This window comes from Rhineura floridana, chromosome 3, assembly GCF_030035675.1.
Source record: "Rhineura floridana isolate rRhiFlo1 chromosome 3, rRhiFlo1.hap2, whole genome shotgun sequence".
In the NCBI taxonomy this organism is placed as follows: domain Eukaryota; kingdom Metazoa; phylum Chordata; class Lepidosauria; order Squamata; family Rhineuridae; genus Rhineura; species Rhineura floridana.
Genome location: NC_084482.1, coordinates 152,541,781 through 152,564,530, shown reverse-complemented (window position 1 = coordinate 152,564,530; position 22,750 = coordinate 152,541,781). Strand labels below are relative to the sequence as shown.

Sequence of the window (22,750 nt, the reverse complement as noted above, 5' to 3'; positions counted from 1 at the left end):
GAGGAAAGAGCGACACTGCACAGAAGCCCAGTTTGAGGCACATGAGTTTCATCCACAAATCAGAGGAGCAGAAGACTTCCCTTGCTCCCCCCCCCAAGTAATGCCCAAAAGTAATTCTGGAAACGTTACAATTATTCCACAAAAGTAATAAAATTACTCTTGTTCTATTACAATCAAAATGTAAGGGAATTACCCACTCATTCAAAAAAGTAATGAATTACAAGTAATTCGTTACTGGTAACTAGTTACTTCCAAGCTCTGTATTGTTTTACTCCCATACAAAGGCATCAAAGATTTTAAAGACAGGAAAAAGTAGGACAAATCCCTTTCATACCTGGAGGCTGGGCTCAATGCAGAAAAACTAGTCAGTCTTTCCTCCTTGTGGAATCCAAAAAAGAGTGTGGCCAGGGCTGGTAAAATCCCTCGTGTCTGGTTACCTTGGATCTCTTCATGTTGGCACCCAGGAATCTGTTAGAATTTTAATTCTTGAAAGTGGATCACACTTGCTCAAAAATGCTGTATAGCTTCAATTATTATTGTACGTAGAGTCAGGAAATCTTTAGTTGCCACCTCTCTTTGAGGCAACAAAGAGAATACAAGGTCACACTACACAAAGTCCCTCCTCAGCTCAGTTTTCTATGTCTTTAAAACTTTCCTGAATAAGACCCAAGAGACAAATAGCTTTCTATAATTGCATTGGCGCCTGTCATAAAGCCCCACGTCTTATTTGTCCTTGGCAGAGTGGGCTGAGGTAAGCATGTACAGGCCTATACTTTTGCCTTGCATACACTTGGTTACTTACAGGCAAAGCACCTGTGAATAGTGCACATGGCAATGGTGTTAGTAGTGTACCACAGTTTTATAACATAAGTGTTGTCTGTCTGATAGTGGTGGAGCTGAGCTAGAGTTCAAATCCCTGCTCAGTCATGACTGTTACTTAGTGACCACCAGACAGTTTACCATATGTTAGACCCAGTGCTTTAACCTGTAATCTGGGAAGAATCTTTGAAGGAAGAAGATGGCTGTTGTAAAGCATGATCTTGACACATTGTGTTGCATATTGTTAGCGCTGTTTTGTTAGTCCGATATATTTCTTGCAGGGGCAGTTTGAAAAATGAAACAGAAAATAGAGCTGTGTTTACTTTGCACTAGTGGAAATTTGGTGTACGAAGTACAGTTACAGTTCAGTAGTGAATCTCAAATCCAAGAATCTTAGCAAAGTTTTGCAAAAGCAATTTTTCTGTACTTGTACTTAGCTTTCTCTTACATTTCTCTTTGCAGGAGTTCCTGAAATTCCCAGGGGTAAATTCCTGTTCAAAGAAGGAAGTAAGCTCAGCTTAAACCTCTTGCTGATTGAATAGGGTGCTTTTGCAACCGCTCACTCTTGTTTGGCTAGTGTAATTTTTTTCTTTGGTTGAGGATAGTAGCCTAGCCTGGATCATGAATCTTAAAAGGGTTTAAACTTGGTAAACAGTTCAGTGTTAAATGAGGATGAACAAACTACTGAGAACAACCTCCTGCACTAATGGGATTGGCTCTCCTGAAGACGAGGTTCATCACAAGTGACTGCAGTTTGTTAAGCTTTAGGTCTTTTATAGAGCATGCATTGGTAAGACAGTAGAAGCTTCCAGCACAATTATGTATATATTTACTCAGGAGTAAGCCTCACTGAGCTTAATGGAGCTTACTGCCAGGTAAATGGGTATAGGATTGCAGCCACTGTGCTGTATCCAATACTAGTCCTACTCAGAGTAGGCCCTCTGAAATTAATGGCTCTAAGTTAGTCCTGTCCATTAATGCCCATGGGTCTACTTTGAGTAGGATTAACTTTGGATACAACCCATAAAATGTGAATTGGTGCCAATTGTTCTGGTTGAATGGAAATAGAAATTCATGCAATTACGTCCATAATTATTCCTTCACTGTAATCTTCTAAAGTATGTTTTGGGGGAGAGATTGATAGAACAGTATATTGATTGATGGAACATGACACTGTATCTGTATAAGCTTTATCCAATGACTAAGAGTTCATCGAATCATAGAATAGTAGAGTTGGAAGGGGCCTATAAGGCCATCAAGTCCAACCCCCTGCTCAATGCAGGAATCCAAATCAAAGCATTCCCAACAGATGGCTGCCCAGGTGCCTCTTGAATGCCTCCAGTGTCGGAGAGCCCACTACCTTTCTAGGTAATTGGTTCCATTGTATGGCTCTAACAGTTAGGATGTTTTTCCTGATGTCCAGTCGAAATCTGGCTTCCTGCAACTTGAGCCCATTATTCCGTGTCCTGTACTCTGGGACAATCAAGAAGAGATCCCGGCCCTCCTCTGTGACAACCTCTCATGTACTTGAAGAGTGCGATCATATCTCCCCTCAGTCTTCTCCAGGGTAAACATGCCCAGTTATTTCAGTCTCTCCTCATAGGGCTTTGTTTCCAGTCCCCTGATCATCCTTGTTGCCCTCCTCTGAACCCGTTCCAGTTTGTCTGCATCCTTCTTGAAGTGCAGAGACCGGAACTGGATACAGTACTCAAGAAGAGGCCTAACCCGTGCTGAATAGAGGGGAACTAATACTTCATGCGATTTGGAAACTATACTTCTGTTAATGCAGCCCAATATAGCATTTGCCTTTTTTGCAGCCACATCACCCTGTTGGCTAATATTCAGCTTGTGATCAACGACAATTCCAAGTTCCTTCTCACATGTCATATTGCTGAGCCAAGTATCCCCCATCTTATAACTGTGCATTTGGTTTCTTTTTCCTAAGTGTAGAACTTTGCATTTATCCCTGTTGAATTTAAGTCTGTTGTTTTCAGCCTGATGCTCCAGCCTATCAAGGTCCCTTTGAATTTTGTTTGTCTTCCATGGTATTAGCTATGCCTCCCAATTTTGTATCATCTGCAAATTTGATAAGCATGCTCTGTACCTCCTCATCCAAGTCGTTAATAAAAATGTTGAAGAGCACTGGTCCCAGGACCAAGCCCTGTGGTACCCCACTCGTTACTTCCACCCAGTTTGTAAAGGAACCATTAATAAAAGCACTCTTTGAGTATGATTCTGGAGCCAACTGTGGATCCACCTGATAGTTGTTCTATCCAGCCCACATTTAGCTAGCTTGCTAATCAGAAGATTATGGGGCACTTTGTCAAAAGCTTTGCTGAAGTCGAGGTATATTATGCCCACAGCATTCCCACAGTCTACAAGGGAGGTTACCTGAACAAAAAATGAGATAAGATTAGTTTGGCAGAATTTGTTCTTCATAAATCCATGTTGGCTCCTAGAAATCACTGCATTGTTTTCAAGGTGCTTACAGATTGACTGCTTTATAATCTGCTCCAGAGTTTTTCCAGGGATTGATGTTAGGCTGACTGGTCTGTAGTTCCCTGGTTCAGGACCGGTTCTAAAGGGCGGCCAGGTTGGGCACTGGCCCGACGGTCCCTGGAGCTACAGGGGTCCCCTCAGCTGCCCCTCCGCTCCCCTTCTGTGATCTGCTGGGCTCCCACGCCCCCCCTACCCCCACTTACCTTTCTGCTGTCTTCTACCATTGCCCTTAACGAAGATGGCGGCTGCGGTTTCCCTAAGGTACTGAAGCCCCTGCCGCCATCTTAGTTGATGGCAGAGATGTGCGTGCATAGCACGCACGTGTGCCATCAACAAAGATGGCGGTGGAGGCGTCATTCCATTAGGGAAACCGCGGCCACCATCTTCGTTAAGGGCAATGGTAAAAGACAGCAGAAAGGTAGGAGGAGTGGGTGTGTGTGTGTGCGATACACGCGTGCACACACACGCTGGGGGCCAGGGCAAGCTGATGCCCAAGGGCCCCGGCATTCCTGGAGCCGGCCCTGCTCTGGTTCCACCTTTTTGCCTTTTTTGAAGATAGGGACAACATTACCCCTCCTCCAGTCATCCGGCACTTCACCAGTCCTCCACGATCTTGCAAAGATAATAGACAGCGGTTCTGAGAGTTCTTCAGCCAGTTCCTTCAATTCTCTAGGATGCAGTTTATCGGGCCCTGCCGATTTGAACTTGTTCAAAGTGATTAGGTATTCCTTGACCATTTGTCTATCAATCTCAAGGTCCAATCCTGCCCCTTCTACTTCATGTTTCCCCAGAGGGTCACAGATCCTTTTTTGGGAGAAGACTGAGCCAAAGTAGGAATTAAGGACTTCTGCCTTTTCTTTGTCATCTGTTGTCATTTTGCCATCCTCATTGAGTAGCTGTGCCGCCATTTCTTTTCTCTGTCTTTTACTATGGACATACCTGAAGAAAGCTTTTTTGTTGCTTTTAGCATTCCTCGCTAACCTCAGCTCATTCTCAGCTTTGGCCTTCCTGACACCATCCCTGCAATTCCGTGATACCTCCCTCTTCCTTTATAGCCTGGCCTTCTTTCCACTTCCTGTATGTGTCCCTTTTTGTTTTCAGGTCCTCTCTAAGCTTTTTGTGAAGCCACATTGGCTTCTTCTGTTGTTTCCCCCCTTTTTTTCTTGTTGGAATTGCTTGCCATTGCTCTTTTAGAATTTCCTTTTTTAGAAACTCCCACCCATCTTGGACTCCTTTTCTCATTAGGGTGGCTTGCCATGGAACCGTACTTACAATTGTTCTGAGTTGATTAAAATCAGCTTTCCTGAAGTCCAGGGTGTGTGTATGGCTACTCTCAGCTTTTGCTTCTGTTAAAATCAAGAATTCAAGTATGTTGTGGTCACTTTTCCCCAGAGTTCCCGTAACTGCCACTTCATCCACCAAATCATCTCTATTGGTTAGAATCAAGTCCAGGATAGCTGATCTTCTGGTTGCTTTCTCCACTTTCTGTAGGATAAAGTTATCTCCAACACAAGTCAGAAATTTCTTGGAGGGGCCGTGTTTGGGAGAATTTGTCTCCCAACAGATATCAGGATAATTGAAGTCTCCCATTACTACTACATCATGCCTCCTCGAAACATTGGCAATTTGCTTCTCAAAAGTTACATTCTCGTCCTCTCCTTGATTGGGTGGTCGGTAATAGACTCCAAGCACCACATTCCTTTTATTACTTGCCCCATTAATTTTAATCCAGATACTTTTGGTGGAACTACCAAGCTCATCTTCCTGTATTTCTGTGCAGGGATATGTATTTTTAACATATAGCGCAACTCCACCTCCCTTTTTATTCCTTCTGTTCTTTTTGAACAAGTTATATCCTTCAATTGCTGTATTCCAGTCATGGGAGTCATCCCACCAGGTTTCAATTATACCTATCAAGTCGTAATTACTAATCCTGTATTAAGAGTTCAAGTTTGTCCGACTTGTTTCCCATGCTCTGCGCATTAGTATACAGGCATCGAAGACCATGTGATTTATGGCTTGGCTTCCTTACTACATTTTTCTGAAGACTGTCACTGGTCCCTATTATAGTCAACCTCTCTGTTCCCGTTACTGTGCTTCATCAGTCGTTACCACCAAGTTTACGTCTCCCTCCCCCTTAGGATTCAGTTTAAAGCGCTCCTGATGAACTTCTCCATGCTGTGGCCAAACACATTCTTCCCAGTCCTTGTGAGATGCAACCCATCACTTGCCAGCAATCCATCTTCCAGGAACCATAGCCCAGCAGCATCACTAGCGGGAGTGTGGGGGGGTGCGGACCTCCGGTGCGCGCCCTCCCAGGGGCATGGACGAGGTGGCTGGGCTTGCATGCGCGTGCATCTGCACGCGCACTCGAGGCCAGCCACCCTGTCCATGCCCCTGGGTGGGCACGTGCTGGAGGGTCACCCAGCTGGAGAAGGCCTGGGAATGCCGGCGCGCCTCCCTCGGCACGCCTCCCTTGCCCCGCCGACACTGCTCCCAGTCTCACCCGCCCGCCTCCGAGGAGGAGTTGGAGCAGCCTTGCTGGGCAACAGCGTGGGGTGGGGCGGCTCTGGGTGTCACCCCCCTCATGGTGACACCCGGGTGCGGACCGCACCCTCCGCACCCCGGTAGTGACGCCCCTGCCATAGCCCGTGGTCCCAGAATCCAAATCTCTCACGTCGGCACCACCTTCGTAGCCATTCATTCACATGGAGTATTTTTATTTCCCTTTCTACTCCTGTTCTAAGTACTGGAAGGATGGATGAAAAAACTATCTGGGCCCCAAAGTCCTTGAGTTTCATGCTTCTTGAGTTTCAGCTAGAAGGTTGGTAAACTAGTCTTCAGCTTGCTTGCCTGTGGCTGCAATCTTAAACATGTTTACTGTGGAGTAAACACTATTGAATTTCTATTGAGCTGAATTGGTTTTTCCTAGGAATTTGTGTTGGGCTTATTTGTAGCAGTGATGGTAGTTCCTCAAGATGGAGAGGGAAGATTGATCTTGTGGCCAAGACTCTTTGCATTTCTGATGTGGTCTCAGCTTTATTCACACATTCCTTTTTTTTTTACAGATGCATGCACAATGGATCTAGGAGAGTTTGTGTACTAATAAAACTAATACATAGATATGCAGACTTGTGTGTCTTTTAGCCGTATGTATTTTAGAGGAACATGCACCAGGGAGCTCTGTCACATGTATGCCTCATAGCAAATACATTTGTTGGTGCATAGCATATGAGGTTATCAGTAGTAGCTTTTCATTTCTTTTTGCCTCTGTTCCCCATCATAATAGAAATAAGATCTGCTTAGGGTCCCATCATATGAACTTGTGTACACAAGCAACTTCATAAAACTGGGCAACAGGGCCCTGGTACTAGTGCCTTCAAGGGCATCATTGGATTCGAGCACCACCACCAGTGCAGCGGAAGCAAGCAGCTCTGAGGGTTGGCCCTGCCTTTGCTTGAGCACAGGTGTGCTATTTAAGGGCAATTACATGGCTTGGGAAATAAGGGAGTTTTGATGGCGTCTTATTACCTGCTAGGTATATTGGGATCTGTTTTTATATTAAGGTCATGGATAAATTGGGAGTGGCTGATAGCTTTGCTCAACTTGACAATCAAGGGGTCATGCCAGTCCTGACAATTTGCAGTTCTCTTGCTTAAGGAGATGAATAGGATCAGTCTCTTTTGGGTGTAGCCGGTAGTATGTGTGTGCTCTCACATGCATATGTTTATAATCCTAGCACAACAGATTTTTAAAATATATATATATATATATTTTGGGGTCTCAAGATGCTGCTGTTGTGTTAATAATAGCATGGTGACAGCTGCTATGTGAGGACATAAAAATCCTAGACACAATCCTGTGTTCATTCTGTCTCTTTTAGCTTCCTTGTAGACTGAGCTAGGAGAGTGTTCAAACAGGGTATAATCTGACCTGCAAAGGCATGCTGCACCCTCTATAATGGGGCATATTTTGAGATGTTTTGCTTTAATGACTGACTCAGCCATGTGCAAGGAACACTTGGTGAGGTTTGCCCATCCCCTGGGATGCCCACAGATGTCACGGTTGGCTGCTTTATGCTGCAGCGTTCTTCCTTTCAATGCTGCTTGCTTCTGTCATACTCTTGCTGTCTCTGGTATTTGCCTTTGTCTAAGTTGATCTCCTTTAGCTAATTTCGTTTTATTGATCTAAAATGAGAAAGCACATGGGACAATAAAAGTTTCCAAAAATAAGGATGAATTAGTTGTGGAAAGGCTCTAGCAGACAAAGCATTATTCAAGACTTAGAAAAGTACCCCTTTGATTTCAAGTTTTAAAAATTAATAGTGTATAAATTCTTCCTTGCGACTCATGTTTATAGAGTCATATTGCAATCCAAAGACTGCTCTGTGTACTGATACCCATCTTTGCAAATGGCCCATGTTGACTTTTACTACCTGCCAGTTGGTTTTTATGCTAATAACATAAGAAGAGCCTGCTGGATCAGACCAGTGGCCCATCTAGTCCAGCATCCTGTTCTCACAGTGGCCAACCAGATGCCCATGGGAAGCCCAAAAGCAGAACCTGAGCAAAAGAGCACTTTCCCCCCTTGTGGTTTCCAGTAACTGGTATTTGGAAGCATACTACCTCTAAATGTGGAGGAAAAGCATAGCCATCATGGCTAGTAGCCTTTGATACCATTATCCTCCATCAATTTGCCTAATCCTCTTTGAAGCCATCCAAGTTGGTGACCATCACTGCCTCCTCTGGGAGCAAGTTCCATAGGTTAACTATATAATATGTGAAGAAGTACATTCTTTTATCTGTCCTAAATTCTTTAGCATTCAGCTTCATTGGATGTGCACAAGTTATAGTGTTATGAGAGAGAAATTTCTCTCTATCCACTTTCTCCATGCCATGCATAATTTTATAAACTTCTTTCAGGTCACCTCTTACTTGCTTTTTCTCCAAAGTAAAAGCCTCAAATGCTGCAGCCTTTCCGCATAGGGGAGTCATTCCATTTCCTTGATCATCCTCATTGCCCTTTTTTGAACCTTTTCCAACTGTACAATATCATTTTTGAGAATTGTACACAATATTCCAAATGCGGTTGCATCATAGATTTGTATAACGGCATTATGATATCAGCTGTTTTATTTTCAGTTCCTTTCCTAATGACCCCTAGCATGGAATTTGTCATTTTCACAGCTGCCACACACTGGATCGACATCTTCATTAAGCTATCCACTACGACCCTGAGGTCTCATTCCTGGTCAGTCACTGTCAGTTCAGACCCCATGAGCATATATGTGAAATTAAGTTTTTTGCCCCGATATGCATCACTTTAGAATTGCTCACGTTAAACTGCATTTGCAGTTTTACCACCCATTTATTCAGTTTGGAGAAGTCCTTTTGGAGCTCTTCACAATCTTTTTGATTTAATGACCCTGAACAATTCAGTGTCATTAAACAGACTTGGCCACCTCACTGCTCACCCCTAACTCTAGGTCATTTATGAACATGTTAAAAAGCACAGGTCCCAATACTGATCCTTGGGGGACTCCACTTTCTACATTTTCCCATTTATTCCTGCTTCCTGCTGCTTAATAATAATAATAATAATAATAATAATAATAATAATAATAATAATAATAATAATAAATTTAATTTCTTCGTCGCCTATCTGGCCAATGGCCACTCTAGGCGACTTACAAAATTGTTAAAATACATTTGATAAAATACAGTAATACAATATAAAAACAACACATCTGCAGCAACAATATTAAAACTGGGCAGGAGGCATTTCAGTTATAACAATTAACCCTCCCCGGATACCCCGAAGGCCTGCTGAAAGAGCCAGGTCTTTAAGGCTTTCCGAAACACATTTAAAGAAGAGGCGTGCCGGAGATCTTGTGGGAGGGAGTTCCAAAGAGTGGGGGCCGCCACTGAGAATGCCCTCTCTCTTGTACCCGCCAATCTGGCTGTTTTTGTGGGCGGGATTGAGAGAAGGCCCTGTGTGGCCGATCTTGTCGGGCGGCATAATTGGTGGCGTTGAAGGCGCTCCGTGAGATAAACTGGGCCGGAACCGTGTAGGGATTTAAAGGTCAATACCAACCCCTTGAATTGGGCTCGGAAAACAACTGGTAGCCAGTGTAGGTCGAACAACACTGGTGTGATGTGATCTCGGCGGCGACTATTCGTAAGTAGTCAAGCCGCCGCATTTTGTATCAGTTGTAATTTCCGGACAGTTTTCAAGGGTAACCCCACGTAGAGCTTAATCAGTTCCTGATTCACAAGAGGGTTTCTCCTTTTATTCCATGACTGCTGAGCTTACTCGGGAGTCTTTGAGGTACCTTGCTGAAAGCTTTTTGAAAGTCCAAGTACACTATGTGAACCAGATCACTTCTATCTATGCTTGTTAACACTCTCAAAAAAACCTCCAATAGGTTGGTGAGGCAAGACTTACTCGTGCAGAAGCCATGCTGGCTGTGCTTCAGCAAGGTTTGTTCTTCTATATGCTTGTTTATTTTATCTTTAACAATACTGTCTCCCAGTTTTCCCAGGACAGACATTAAGCTAACTGGCCTGTAATTTCTGGGCTCCCCCCGAGATTGGATTAGAGATTGGTGTTACATTGACCACTTTCCAGTCCTCAGGTATGGAGGCAGATCTGAGGGACAAGTTACATATTTTTGTTAGAGGATCAGCTATCTCACATTTGAGTTCTTTGAGAACTCTTGGACCAGCAATTTGTCAGTTTTGATTTTGTCTATTAAGCCTAGGACTTAATCTCTTGTCTTGTCTAGCTTGGGTAGCTGCTAGCAACTCACCGCTCTTTACATCTAGACAGATATGGGTTGTAGAGATTCAAAAGTGGATGTAGTGCATGCACACCTTGCTTGTTTAATTCACATGAATTTCCAACTACCGTACTATTTTTTTCCTGTGTTTTAACAATTAACATGTACTGAGCAATGGCAAGGCTTTGTAGTTCGATATAGGTTAACACAGAGGATGGGAATGGGATCCAGCCAGCACTCAAAGTCCACTCCAGGGTGACCAAAGAAGGTGCCAAATTCAAAAAGCACTGACTTTTTGATGCAAAGGAAGAGTTGGGAGTACTTCTGATTCTTATTCCTTTTATCTGCGGCTTGAAGTTTTATGCTATGGCTTGATGTTTCTGTGCTTGAATATATGATGCCAGGCTCAGGAAATGTGGCATGGTTCCCTGATTGGCCAACCCCTGAGGCTTGGTGGGCCTAATTAGGCCCACAGGCTGGAGGCTCCCCACAGTTGGTTTAACATAAATAAACTATTAAAAGTAGAATTAATTCAGAAAAACAAAACATAAAATCAGGCACATCAAAAACAAACAAAACAAAGGATTCTGAGAAATCAAGACAGCATAGATGTTTAAATTCCATGGATCAGGGTGTAGTTCTTAGTTCTGCAAAGTTTGTATCATGATTACAAAGTCAAGTCTGTGTCAGTCAGTAGAAATGATCACATGCATCCTTTGTCAATGGCAACTTGATTTGTTAAAATGAGGAAAAACCTTCATATCAAGGGACAGGTTTTTTTGTAGTGCAGTGAAATTGTAATCCCAAGTTGATAATGAAAGATCTCTCTAGAATATTTTGAAGTTGTGTGAACAGTGAGTGGGCAGTTATTGACAGCGCAATTGTTGAGGATGGTTTGGAAAAGGAAAACTGAAACTTAGAATTCCTGTTATCATAGTAACCAACCAAGGATCTGGCAGAAATATGCAGTTTTGACTACAAAGGAAGACAAAGAATGGGTGATTTGTAGTCAATAAAAAAATCTGTCCTGTTCTTGCAGAGCAGTCCATGGGGAAAGGCAGGCCTATTGTTGCAGCACCAAGGACAGCTGCTAGTGAGCAACTTACTCCAACAAGGGTCGCAAGTGAACGGAGCCCTTTTGAGACTCTGCCTCCAGTCCACCTCTCCTAGACTCTGCTCCCTTGTGGAAAACTAGAATCCCTTAAAGGGCCAGCCTTCTAGTCTGAAGGCAGACATTTCTCCTGCATTCCATGGCCTACTACCTGCGGTGCTCTCTACACCATTGAACTGGTGAGGTACTAAGGGGGCACATGGTTCTTCAGGCCTAGGTGAAGATCTTGGCTCTGTTTCTGTGGGCCTTGCTGTTGTGAGAGCTATAGATCAGTAGGCAGGAGCCAACCTCAGGTTCAGTGGTCCCCTAATTCCCAACATCTGGCTTAGAGCCAGGAATCCAATTTAGCTCCTTAGCTGATAGCACTGTAGGCTCAGAGTCGATGATCTGGACACTGCTAAACTCCAGGATCCAGACTCCTAAAGGGGAAAAAATGGATCTACAAGGCTGAACCTTTGACCTTACTATATTATAGATGTCTATTGTTGAGGTCATTATGGCTATGAAATGAATGGGCTCCCCCCCCCATGTCACAGATGAGAATTAGACACAACCAAGTTTTGTTACTGAGACATATGAATGATTGTTCGTGCATCCATTTGCAGTATTTCAACTTTTCTGTAAAGAAGGCTTCAGAGCTTTCTAGACAATCAGTTTTCAATGCAAATAAATGTATTGTTACCCACTGGGATATGCAGAGTTTAAAAGTGTTCCTTCAGATTATTTCAGTTGCAGCAGTATATCATTTTCCCATTCCTGAAAATGACATTCTTCCCCCAGTAGCATATCCATCACTATTGTGTGATTGCTGTGGATAATGCATTTATCCCAAAGTGGGTAAAAATGCTTCTTTAAGGCAAATGAGCCTGTAGCTATTTTTGAAAGAATATAAGCACAGCCCTGCACAATCAGACCAAAAGCCCATCTAGGGTTGGTTCTGAGGATTGGAGGGTGGATTGGATTAGGCGGGTAGTGAGGCAGGTTATTGATGACTAAGAAACATAAAGAGTAACATAAAGAGTAATTGCAGGGCAGCAATTTGGCGGTAGAGGCATGTAATCAATATGGCGGTAGAGGCAACAGCGACGGGCAATGGAGCCCCACCGCCGATGGCTTTTATAGGGCAATCTTCCCTTGGTTGATGGTTACAAAGCATGGGAATGCACATAAAATACAGTGGAACCCCCCTCCTTTTATTATGCTGCCTCCCTTGTTATTTGACTGGGACTTGGATGCCAGTTATCAATATGACCCAGGGACCTATGTACATCAGGCCACCACTGCCTCTTGTGGTGGAAAGCTCTGGGCCGGCTGGAGCCAGAGCCGGGGAGAAACTGCGGCCTCTCGGCAGGCCCGTTGTTGTGGCCTATCCTGGAGGACATCGGTTCCTGTGATGATCTTTTGGCGTTTCAGAGGCGGTTTGGAGGCCCGGGAAGCGCCCCTGCAGCGGCCGCTGCCCTTCCATACAACCTTCATCCACTTGCCTGATATCGGCGGCATTTACACTCTGGCCCCTTCGCCGAGGCTTCTCTAAGAAAAACTGCTCTGTTAGTTTCGTTTTTGAGAGGCTGGTTGTTCCGCCCCTCTCCTCGCTGGAACTGCTGGATGCTGGGGTTGGGGGAGATGCCGGTTTTTGACCTTGTAAATGGACTATCTCCGACACTGGTTTTATGCCAGGGTGGGAAGACTTACATCAGGAACTCCCATCTCTAGTTACACCTCGGACCATACAGGCGAGAACCCTATTATTGAAACTGAGTTGCCTCTACCTTGTTGTTTAGTTATCATTTATTGTTACAGTTTTTATTGTTTGCTTTCTGATATTCTGTTGTTTATATGTTTTGTTATGTACATCACTCAGAGTGGCTGGTAAATCCAGCCAGATGGGCGATTAATAAATCGAATAAAAATAATAATAATAAAAAATAGTCCCTTGCCCTTCGTGGCTGTTTAAAGCTAACCTGTGCTGGGGGCAGGGATGACTGTGTTGGGTTCAGGGCATGGTAAAGGCATCTTTATATGAGGGAGTGGTGCAGGCTGCCTTGAAGGAGGTGATAATGCAGCCACTTATGAAAAAAAAATCCTGAACCTGATGCTATTTAACAACTGTTGCCTCATCACAAATGCCCCCTTTTGGGGCAAGGTACTTGAGAGGGTCATGGTGATGCAGCTCCAGTTGTTCCTGGAATAATCTGATTATCTAGACCCATTCTAATCTGGGTTCAGACCTGGGTTGGGAACTGAATCTGTCTTGGTTGCCTTGATGGATGACCATTATCAGGAGGGGGATGGGGGGAGTGTGACCCTGTTGCTCTTACTAGATCTCAGCAGCTTTTGATACCATCAACCATGGTATTCTCCTGGACCTTCTATGGAAGATAGGTATCAGGGGCACTGTTCTGTAGTGGCTCCAGTCTTGTCTCTAGGGACGGCTTCAAAAGATAGAATTTTATGAGTGCTTTTTGGCCCCCTGACTCTTGAGCTATGGGGTGCTACAGGGAAACATATCTCCAATGTTATTTAACATCTACATGAAGCCATTGGGAGTAGTGATTAGGAGTTTTGGGAAAAGCTGTCATTAGTACACTAATGATATCCATCTCTGTAACATCTAATTTGAGAATGGTTGAGAAGGCCCTCGGACTGGTTGGTGTCTCTATACAGTGATGGTCTAGATGAGGGCTAAGAAACTAAGTCTGAATCCTGGTCAGATGGAGGCTCTACGGATGAATGGTTCCCGGGTCTAAGACATCAGTAAGTAACCTGCCTTGGATGCGGTTGCACTCTCTTAAGGAGCAATGGCATAGTTTGGAGGTGGTCCTAGATCGAGCTCTAGAACTGGCGATGCAAATGTCCTTAGTGACTAGGAGTGCCTTTTACTAACCTTGGTTAGTTGGTAACAGCTGTAGCCATTCCTGGATCAGGATATCTTGACCACAGTTGGTGGTGACCTCACAGTTGGATTACTGAAATGCGCTCTATGTGAGGCTACCCTTGAGGTTGGTACTAACATATAAGGTCCTGCACAGCTTAGGATGAGAGACTGCATTATTCCTTATACACCCAGTAAGTCAGTATGGTCTGTGGGAGTGTTTTTCTTGCAAGTTCCAAATATCTCAGAAGCCTGCTCCATAATAACTTGGAGCAGGGCTTTCAGAGTGGCTGACTTTGTTCTGTGGAATAGCATTGCTGTTGGGATACAACAGGCACCCACTATCTGCACTTTCAGGAAACAATTGAAGACATTTTTGTTCTGACAAGCTTTCTCAGCTGGATGAATGGGTCTCTGCCATGGGTATCTACTTCGTATTGGTTTAAAATTTATTTTAAATTTATCTGCTTTTAAAAAAATGTTTATATTGTAAACTGCTGTCACTGTGGAAAGTGATTAATAAGTTAATGATGATGATTAATAATGATAGTCCAGCATCCTGTTCTTACAGTGTGCAACCAGATGCCTATGAGAAACCCACAAATAGGACATGAGTACAACAGCACTCTCCCAACTTGTGATTCCCAGCAATTGGTATTCTGACAGATGGTATTCTGGTGTATACTGCCTCAGACAATAGAAGCAGGACAGAGTTATTGTGACTAGTAGCCATTGATATCCTTCACTTCCATGAATTTATGTAATTCTTTAAAAAACCTTCAAACTTAGAAGCCAGCCCATTACTACCTCTTGTGATAGCAGATTCCATAGTTGAACTATGTGCTGTGTGTAGAAGGTACTTTCTTTTATCCATCCTGAATCTTCCAACATTCAGCTTCATTGAATAGTCCCTGGTTCTAGTGTTATGAGAGAGGGAGAAAAAAAATTCTATCCACTTTCTCTACACTATGAATAATTGTACATAGCTCTATTGTGTCCCATCCTTACTTGGTTTTTCTCTAACTAAAGAGCCCCCAAAGTTGTAACATTTTCTCATAGGGGAGTTGCTCTACCCCCTTGATAATTTTGGTTGCCCATTTCTGAACCTTTCCTGAAGAGGGAGAGACAGAGCACCATTGCTTTTTTTCTTTGCTGTTCTGTATGCTCACTAAAACAAATATTGCTGTCCTCTTTGTTTGTAGGTTCTTTGTGTATCTGCTGTGCTCTTTCAGAAGACCCTGGCACTGAAGGTCTGACTTCAACCTCCTTGGGGGACTTCACAGCAATGTCCAGCTTAGAATCTCTGGATACCAGTGAACAGCCAAACTTGGAGATGTCCGAGCCTAACCTCGTCCCCAATGCCCTGCTAGCTTCACCTGGTTCAGGCTTTTCCAGTGAGGAGAATGAAGATTCTAAGGTCCTTCCATCCCAGTATTTTTGGGACGATGGTGGAGACATGGTGGATTCCAGCTTGTATGTGGGACAAGCATCAGGTAGTCTGTTTTATCCTTTTTTTCCTTGGTTTGTCATTAGGAAAGCCTTCATTTTCTCACCTTCATTTCCTTTTGGTCAAAGAAAAATGGATTATTTTTCAGCTTCATGTCTATTTCCAGTGAGTTGCATGTTAAAGTTAGGATTCCTATGAAAGGGAATCCTTCCATGGGAGCTTGCAGACAGGCACCTCTAGGACTATCTAGTCATTGCTCTTCCACTGTTAGCTACAAGGAGAATTGCAACTGACTTTCCATCCTTTGCGAAATATAGAATTTTCAGTGTGAGTATGCCGCTATGTTCTGTCCACTCTGTCAGTGTGCATGACATAGGTGTGTGAGCGGAGAAGGATCCCGCCCTGAGCATACCATTTTTTTCAATCAAAATTGATAAACATTTTTAAAGCACATTCAACTGTTTTTATAAGTTAATTCACTTTTGTAAAATTACTCCAGGAACCTAACTTTTGTTTTTGTTTTTGTTTTAATTTCATTTTAGTACAGAACTGAAGCCCAGAAATGGCTGAAATGGTGGCAACAGAAAGGCAGCAGAGTGTTTTTAAAATCAGTTTTTTAATTAGTGCATTAACGGTTAGTTAATTAAAAAAATAAAACTAATTAAAATTAGTCAAAAATGTTAAAAAGTTGATGAAATGGTCCTGACTGGAAAGGCGATAGAGAAGGTACACTGAAGTGTCAATACATTCACCTGCTAAATACGTTGCTGCATATGTCAAAACCATGCCTTTTTGGAAAAGACAGAAGAGTAACACTCAGATTATCTACACCTGTGGCTACTATTCTGATCTTCCAAAAGATTTCTGTGGTTTGGGGGCAGGAAAGAAAGCTAGCATGTGGAAGACACCGGTGAACAATGATTTGACAGTGACATGTAGATATCCTGTAAAAAATGAGTGGACGGCCATTCTACAGTTAATACCTAGTGTGGAAACGGGTAGATTGATTTGGAAAAATTGGGGATGGGAGACAGAAGGCTCTTAGGGATTAGAGGAATGTTGGAGAGTAAGGCTGCAGGCACACTAGCTGCTTCAAAAGCAGCCAAACCATTTTCTCTGGCTTCAATTTAAAATGCGTTGGCCCATGTCTGGACACATTTCCCTTCCCCACTGCTGATCTCAGACCTTATAGGACCGCCCACAGCAAAGCGCTGGGCCAATCACTGTCTCTGCTCTACTTATAGCAAAGTGTTTTCATTGGCACACCAAGAAGTGGAAATGAGTTGATCTACCAGACAGTTTTAATTTCTGTGTGAAGCTGATTTCACAGAGAAATGTTCTAGAGGTGCATTTCCCCAGCTGTTGGAGTACAAAGGGGTGGAGTTTGACTAGTGTTGTGTGTCTCTGGCTTCAGAAAACAGAGGTGAAGAAGCGCTGAAGCCAGCACAAATGCAAATATGTCTCTATCCTAAAGCTGATGAGACTCCTTATAATTGTCACTGGCAAATAATAGCTCAAGCTTTTGAAAAGAAGTTTCTCAGAAAACAAATGTTGAACATTCTGTGACCAATATGATGGATGAGTATGGCATGTGTATCTTAACTTACCCATGTAACTAATGCATGGAAGCTACTGCTGCATTAAGCATTGGCAGAAATTGTTTCTAAAACATTATTCCTTCTCTTTTGACTTCCTGTGTTTTATAGAATTACTGCTTCCCTCTTAGCCACTTTTCTCAAAAGCTTCTGTGATCTCCTTTGCAAAATATGATTTTGAAAGTGTGCTTTTGAAATGCCCACTAAATGAGAGATAAGATGGGAAGAAGATGAGCAGATTCAGTTTTTCTGTAAAGCTTATGAGATTATCTTGTGCAATCTTGACCTGATTGTCAGGCAGAGCATGTTAAGTACAATGTGAAAAGTTGACCTTCATTCTATATTGCCATTCCTGCTACCTTCTATGCTCATTTTTGTCTCAGTGGGTACCTGCCCAGCCTGACTCTAGTCTGGAACTAGAACACTGTATCATTTCAAGTTATATCTCTCTATCTGAAAAAACTGAGGCCCCTGCTAGGATAAAGGCTGTGTTAGAAATAGCAAGCCATCTTACAGTTTTTAAAGCCCCTCTTGCTCATAATTCTCATCTACACATATTTAGGAGCCAGATTGAGGTAGAGTAGGGGGGAAAAAACCTGACTCTCCAACATAACCCTCTTCCCTTTCTAAGAAACAGCTATGTATACATTGTAATCATGCATTATGACACCAGTAGGTCCTAGGAACCTGCCTTTCCTTTTATGACTTTGCCAAACTCTTCAAGGCTTGGTTCCTAGATGAGGATGTAAGTGGCTGTTTTTCCCACATGCCTGTTGCTTATATCCACAGTAGATGTAGATTGCAAAAACTTAGGAAGCTGCCTCATACTGAGTCCATCTAGCTCAGGATTGTCTACACCAACTAGCAGCAGCTCTCCAGGGGTTCTGACAGGTGTCTCTCCTAGCCATACCTGGAGATGCTGGTGATTGAACCTGGGATCTTCTGTATGCAAAGCAGATGCTCTACAGTGTATCTGTGGCCCAACAGTAGCTTTTAGAAGCAGTATTAGAACCTACTTGCTACTGTTTGTGTCTCAGCTGAACTCACTTTTGGCAGAAATTATTGGTAAGTTTTGGATGACAGACAGTTCAACAACCATGTTTCTTAGAGGATGAAGAGAAAAAGGAGCACCTTGTGGTTTGATCTTGTAGAGGCATCCCTCAGCTGGGAAGCAAAGAGTTTCATACTGGGCCTAGGTGTCATTTAGAAACCATACAAAATACAGTAATGTGCTTTGCAATATAGGATATGTTTCTTCTGGAGTGTGTGTGTGTGTGTGTGTGATGAGGGGAGAGAGAGAGGTTATGGCATAACTACAAGGAATCATAAGCTGTGAAATTTGGCATTTAAGAAGATGATTGTTACATTTCCTGTAATAATCAGATGACATAGAAAGACTTCCTGTCCTGATATGTAAAATCACTATTTAGGCAATACTGGGGTCTGAGCATGGCAGTTTTGGGCAGTTTCATTGTGATGCTTTCACCATAAAAAAATTATCTATTTCTGTGTTCCGTGCAACTTCCACAATATTTTTTTAAAAATTCTTGCCCTACATACTAACCCAGGAGTGGCCAGTACCCTAACAATATATTCATATTAGTAGAAATACATGTAGAAAATTCAAGAGAACTTTATGTGCTTTGAGAATACTTAGAGCACTTACGTACATGTTTCCCATGTGCTTAAATGCTTTTGCACTGGTGCTTCATTATGGGCACAATATCCTACCTATTCCCTTTTTATGTTTTTACTGTGAATCAGATTTTAAGAATTAGCCTCCTTCTACATGCCTGTCCATTCACAGCCCATAGGATGCTTCAAATATAACTTATCCAATCCTCCAAACAATGAGTGCTGAACTGAAATGCTCCCTTCACGCTTACCTAGAAAAAATCAGGAAGCAAACCATTCAATCAAATAAACTGTGATTTGCAGGCCTAGTTTGGAGGGCTTGCAGGGAGAGCCAGTGTGGTGTAGTGGTTAAGATGTTGGACTATGACCTGGGAGACCAGGGTTCGAATCCTCACACAGCCATGAAGCTCCCTGGGTAACCTTGGACCAGTCACTGCCTCTCAGCCTCAGAGGGAGGCAATGGTAAACCACATCTGAATACCGCTTACCATGAAAACCCTATTCATAGGGTTGTCATAAGTCGGGATCGACTTGAAGGCAGTCAATTTCCATTTTTGGAGGGCTTGCACAAACTATGGAAGGATCAAACCAGGACATTATTCATTAAACTGGTCATACGGGGAGGGTGAAGGGACCATGTCAGCACAGGTCTTATTCCAGATCCTCTACAGTAGAATCTACACCATGATTTGGAGGACTGGAAACATTGCATCTGAATCAACTCCATGTCTTTGTGGCATTTCATTTCCTTAGTTAGTACAACTCACTGAATTATGCAACAGGTTGAGTGCTGATTTCTGTTTAAAAATTAATTAGAAACCCTGCCACTCATTATCTTACGATAAATTATAATAGGTGGCCCTAAATTTGGAATTTTATTAAGGGCTTTCTAAGCATTTGTGACAGGTTTTTAAACACAGCCTGTATGCCAGTGTTGTGGCAATAAATAGTGTTTTTTAAACACACCTTGTATGTGAGCTGCTTTCCAATTCTTTTAGGAAGCACTGAACTAAAAATAATTGTTTGCCATAACTGTTTTTCTTTTCATATTTATTTTAACAAATGTTATATACCGCTTGATTGTAAAAACCTCTAAGTGGTTTACAAAAGATATTAAAATTATTAATAAAATAATAAAACTTATGCCTAGCTATGAGAAGGGTAGGAGAGGGCAGAGCAACTGAGACTATGTATAGAAGATTTTCACTGTAACAATGGTAGCAATTCTCCCATCATGACTACCTTTCCAGTGGCACTAGTCCTAAATTAGGACTGCTTGCTTGATAGCTATAAAAACGGTGGGAGAGCTTCATGTGCTGAGTTGCCAATTTTAGGCACTTTCCCTGCTTAGTTCCATAAACATCAAAGGAACATTTAAATTGACTCAGTTACCTTCTACATAGCATCTGGTCTGATCAATTTCATCCCGAAAGGAAATGTTGAACTTTTTTCTTTATAAAGGGTTATCTGAATGCATGCATGGGCATGTGCCCTGAGCAGAAGGAAGAGTCAGTGTATTACTTCTCATGAGCACTATTCAATACAGGAATACCCCACATTAACGTATGCAATGGGTCCAGAGTAAGTACATAAATCGAAAATGTACTTACGTGAAGCACTACCTTTTCTTTTTATCTGCCATTAAATTGCAAAGCCAAACATGTTTGAACAGGGAAACGGCAGCCGCCGGAGCCCTCCTAAGGAGGAGGGAAGGAAAGTAAAAAAAACCCACTGCCGCCTGGAAAGAAACAAAGCTGGCAGCAAGAGGCGAGAAGGCTCTCAGCCCAGGCTCGTTTCGTGGAACGGCAGCCGCCGGAGCCCTCAACAGGGCTGAGGAGGGGAGAGGTAAAAAGTCCCCCAACAAACGCCCCAGACAAAACAAAACCGTGGGAGAGGGAACGAGGAAAAGGGAATGACGGGTTCAGTCCCACACACTCAATCACTCATAAAACTTAGCTATAACGCTACACTAGTAACATTAAAACAGTTAAGTGTCCGTTCTTGCGAAGCGAGTGTATGTAAACAGGGGAATGGTGCTACTGTAAATATGTCCGTACTTGCAAATGTCTGTAAATTGAAGGTCCGTATAGCGGGGTATTCCTGTATCTGGTCTTTATAGAGAATTTGTTCTTATTTGTTTGTAGGAAAGGTATATAACAATGAGCATTCATCTGGATTTGCTTGCGTGGTGGTTATACGTTTTCCCATTAGTTAGTAATCATCTTACACTTTTCATATGTTTCACTTTCACTTTCCTAACCACAAAAAGTCTCTGTGTTTTTTAAAGCAGATTTGTTGCACCAGGGTGACAGAGTGCTTTAATCCACTGTAATTGCACAAATCTAAATTTCCAGTATGCGCTTGAATCCCTCCCTCAAAATGTTGACAGTCTGGAGGCAACCCAAATCTCAGTCATGGCTCCCTATAGATATGTTGGGACACAGAGGAAGGTGGCAATCTTTAAAGTCTACCAGTGGAGCTATGGTCATGTGGTGTGTTAATGGCTAAATTAGTTTCCTATTGCCCAGTCTTCCTGGATAGTTTGTTCATGACACTTCTTCTGTTTCTCTTCAGATTACAGCTTTCCTCTTGCCTCCCAGAAGGCCCTGCCGAAACAAAAGGGGACACAAGCTCAAAATCCTTGGGAAACACCCACTCTCCATCAGCCATTTGATTCTCTTGAACCTGACTCTAAAGCACCTTCCACCAATGTTCTTGAGGAAGAGGAAGGATTACTTCCTATAAACCAGTCAAAGGGAGCTCCTCAAAGCAGCCGAACACTGGATGCTTTTCCAGAAGCACCCAGCCAGGACTCATTGTATTCCATCCTTTTCTCCACAACAACCAGCAGAATGGGTCAAGTGACAGAGATGGCTGCAGACAGGCAAGAGGAAGAATCTGTTCCTGAGCATGTTTCCTCAGGCTTTGATCTAGGGAGCAGCATGGGACCCAGCCTCTTGCCTTTGTTCTCCATTTTGTCAGCCACTACTAAAGGACCCCAGCTTGTCTCGGAGGTCCCTGCCAAGATTACTTCAGAAAGTACAGTTAGAGCAGGGCGGGAACTAGAAGAATCTATAGCAACAAAAGCTACAGTGGGAACTAATGTAAGAGAAATGGAAACTACAACAACAGGAGAGAGGCAAAAGCCCTCAGCAGGAGCTGAAACAAGACAAAGAGATTCCATAGAAGGGACAGTGGTCATGGTGGTCACAGAAATGGCTACAATGGAGCAGGCAGGGGAAGATCTTCTAATAACAGGATCTCATGGGGATGGCACTCTTGTTACTGAGACTTTTCCCAGGACTTCTCGCAGACCACCAAACCCCAGCTCTTCAATGGGTTTCTGGGACTGGACTGATAACCCAGCTCCTACCCATACTCCCATTCACAATAGCACAAAGCTGCCAATCGCAGCAACTACTACTATGGAACAGAGCTTTGTACCACACACCGGAGATATCCGCACAGCTGTGCTGTCCACAGGAGTGCCCTGGAGTTTGACACAGGTAATGATCCAGGGCTTGTGTTTGTGTGGTGAATTTTAAGTTATAATCTACTGTTTCAAAGGCTAGGGATAAACCACAACTTGTGTATCATTATCTACATTTCTTTCATGCTGGAACAAGTGTGAATTAGCCTTTAAATTTTTAGTCAGCAACTTATATCATAGCCATAAAAAGGATGTATCAGAAATGTTGTAGAAATATAGCCATGCTTAGATGTTTGTTTAGGGATAACAACTCTGAGTCCAGGCTTTATATTTTGATTTTCAGATCCTGATATGGGGGACACTTCCCCTCTTATTCATTAACTCTTTCCAAATGGATCTTTTTCAGATTTTTTTTCTATGAAACATACCCTGCTGTTTCATCTTGTATCTAGCAAATGATGGTAGTATATAAGATGCTAATTTCAATGAGAGGGAACATTTTTCTTTTCCAGAGAGCTCTGTGCTGTGGGAAATTAATCTTGGTTTGCTGCTTTTTATAAATGT

At 42.9% G+C, this 22,750-nt stretch overlaps 1 protein-coding gene across 3 annotated transcripts in view; it reads left to right on the top strand.

Moving 5' to 3' along the window:
* PODXL2 (podocalyxin like 2) overlaps positions 1-22,750 on the top strand; it is an 81,309-nt gene that overhangs the window by 25,942 nt on the left and 32,617 nt on the right. For 2 of the 3 annotated variants that reach the window (XM_061618373.1, XM_061618375.1), the window contains exons 2-3: positions 15,282-15,572; positions 21,331-22,262. In XM_061618373.1, coding sequence (XP_061474357.1) covers positions 15,282-15,572; positions 21,331-22,262 — 1,223 coding nt within the window. Of the gene's footprint in view, positions 1-15,281; positions 15,573-20,284; positions 20,338-21,330; positions 22,263-22,750 lie in introns of those variants that run through there. The other variant, XM_061618374.1, reaches the window with a different exon arrangement.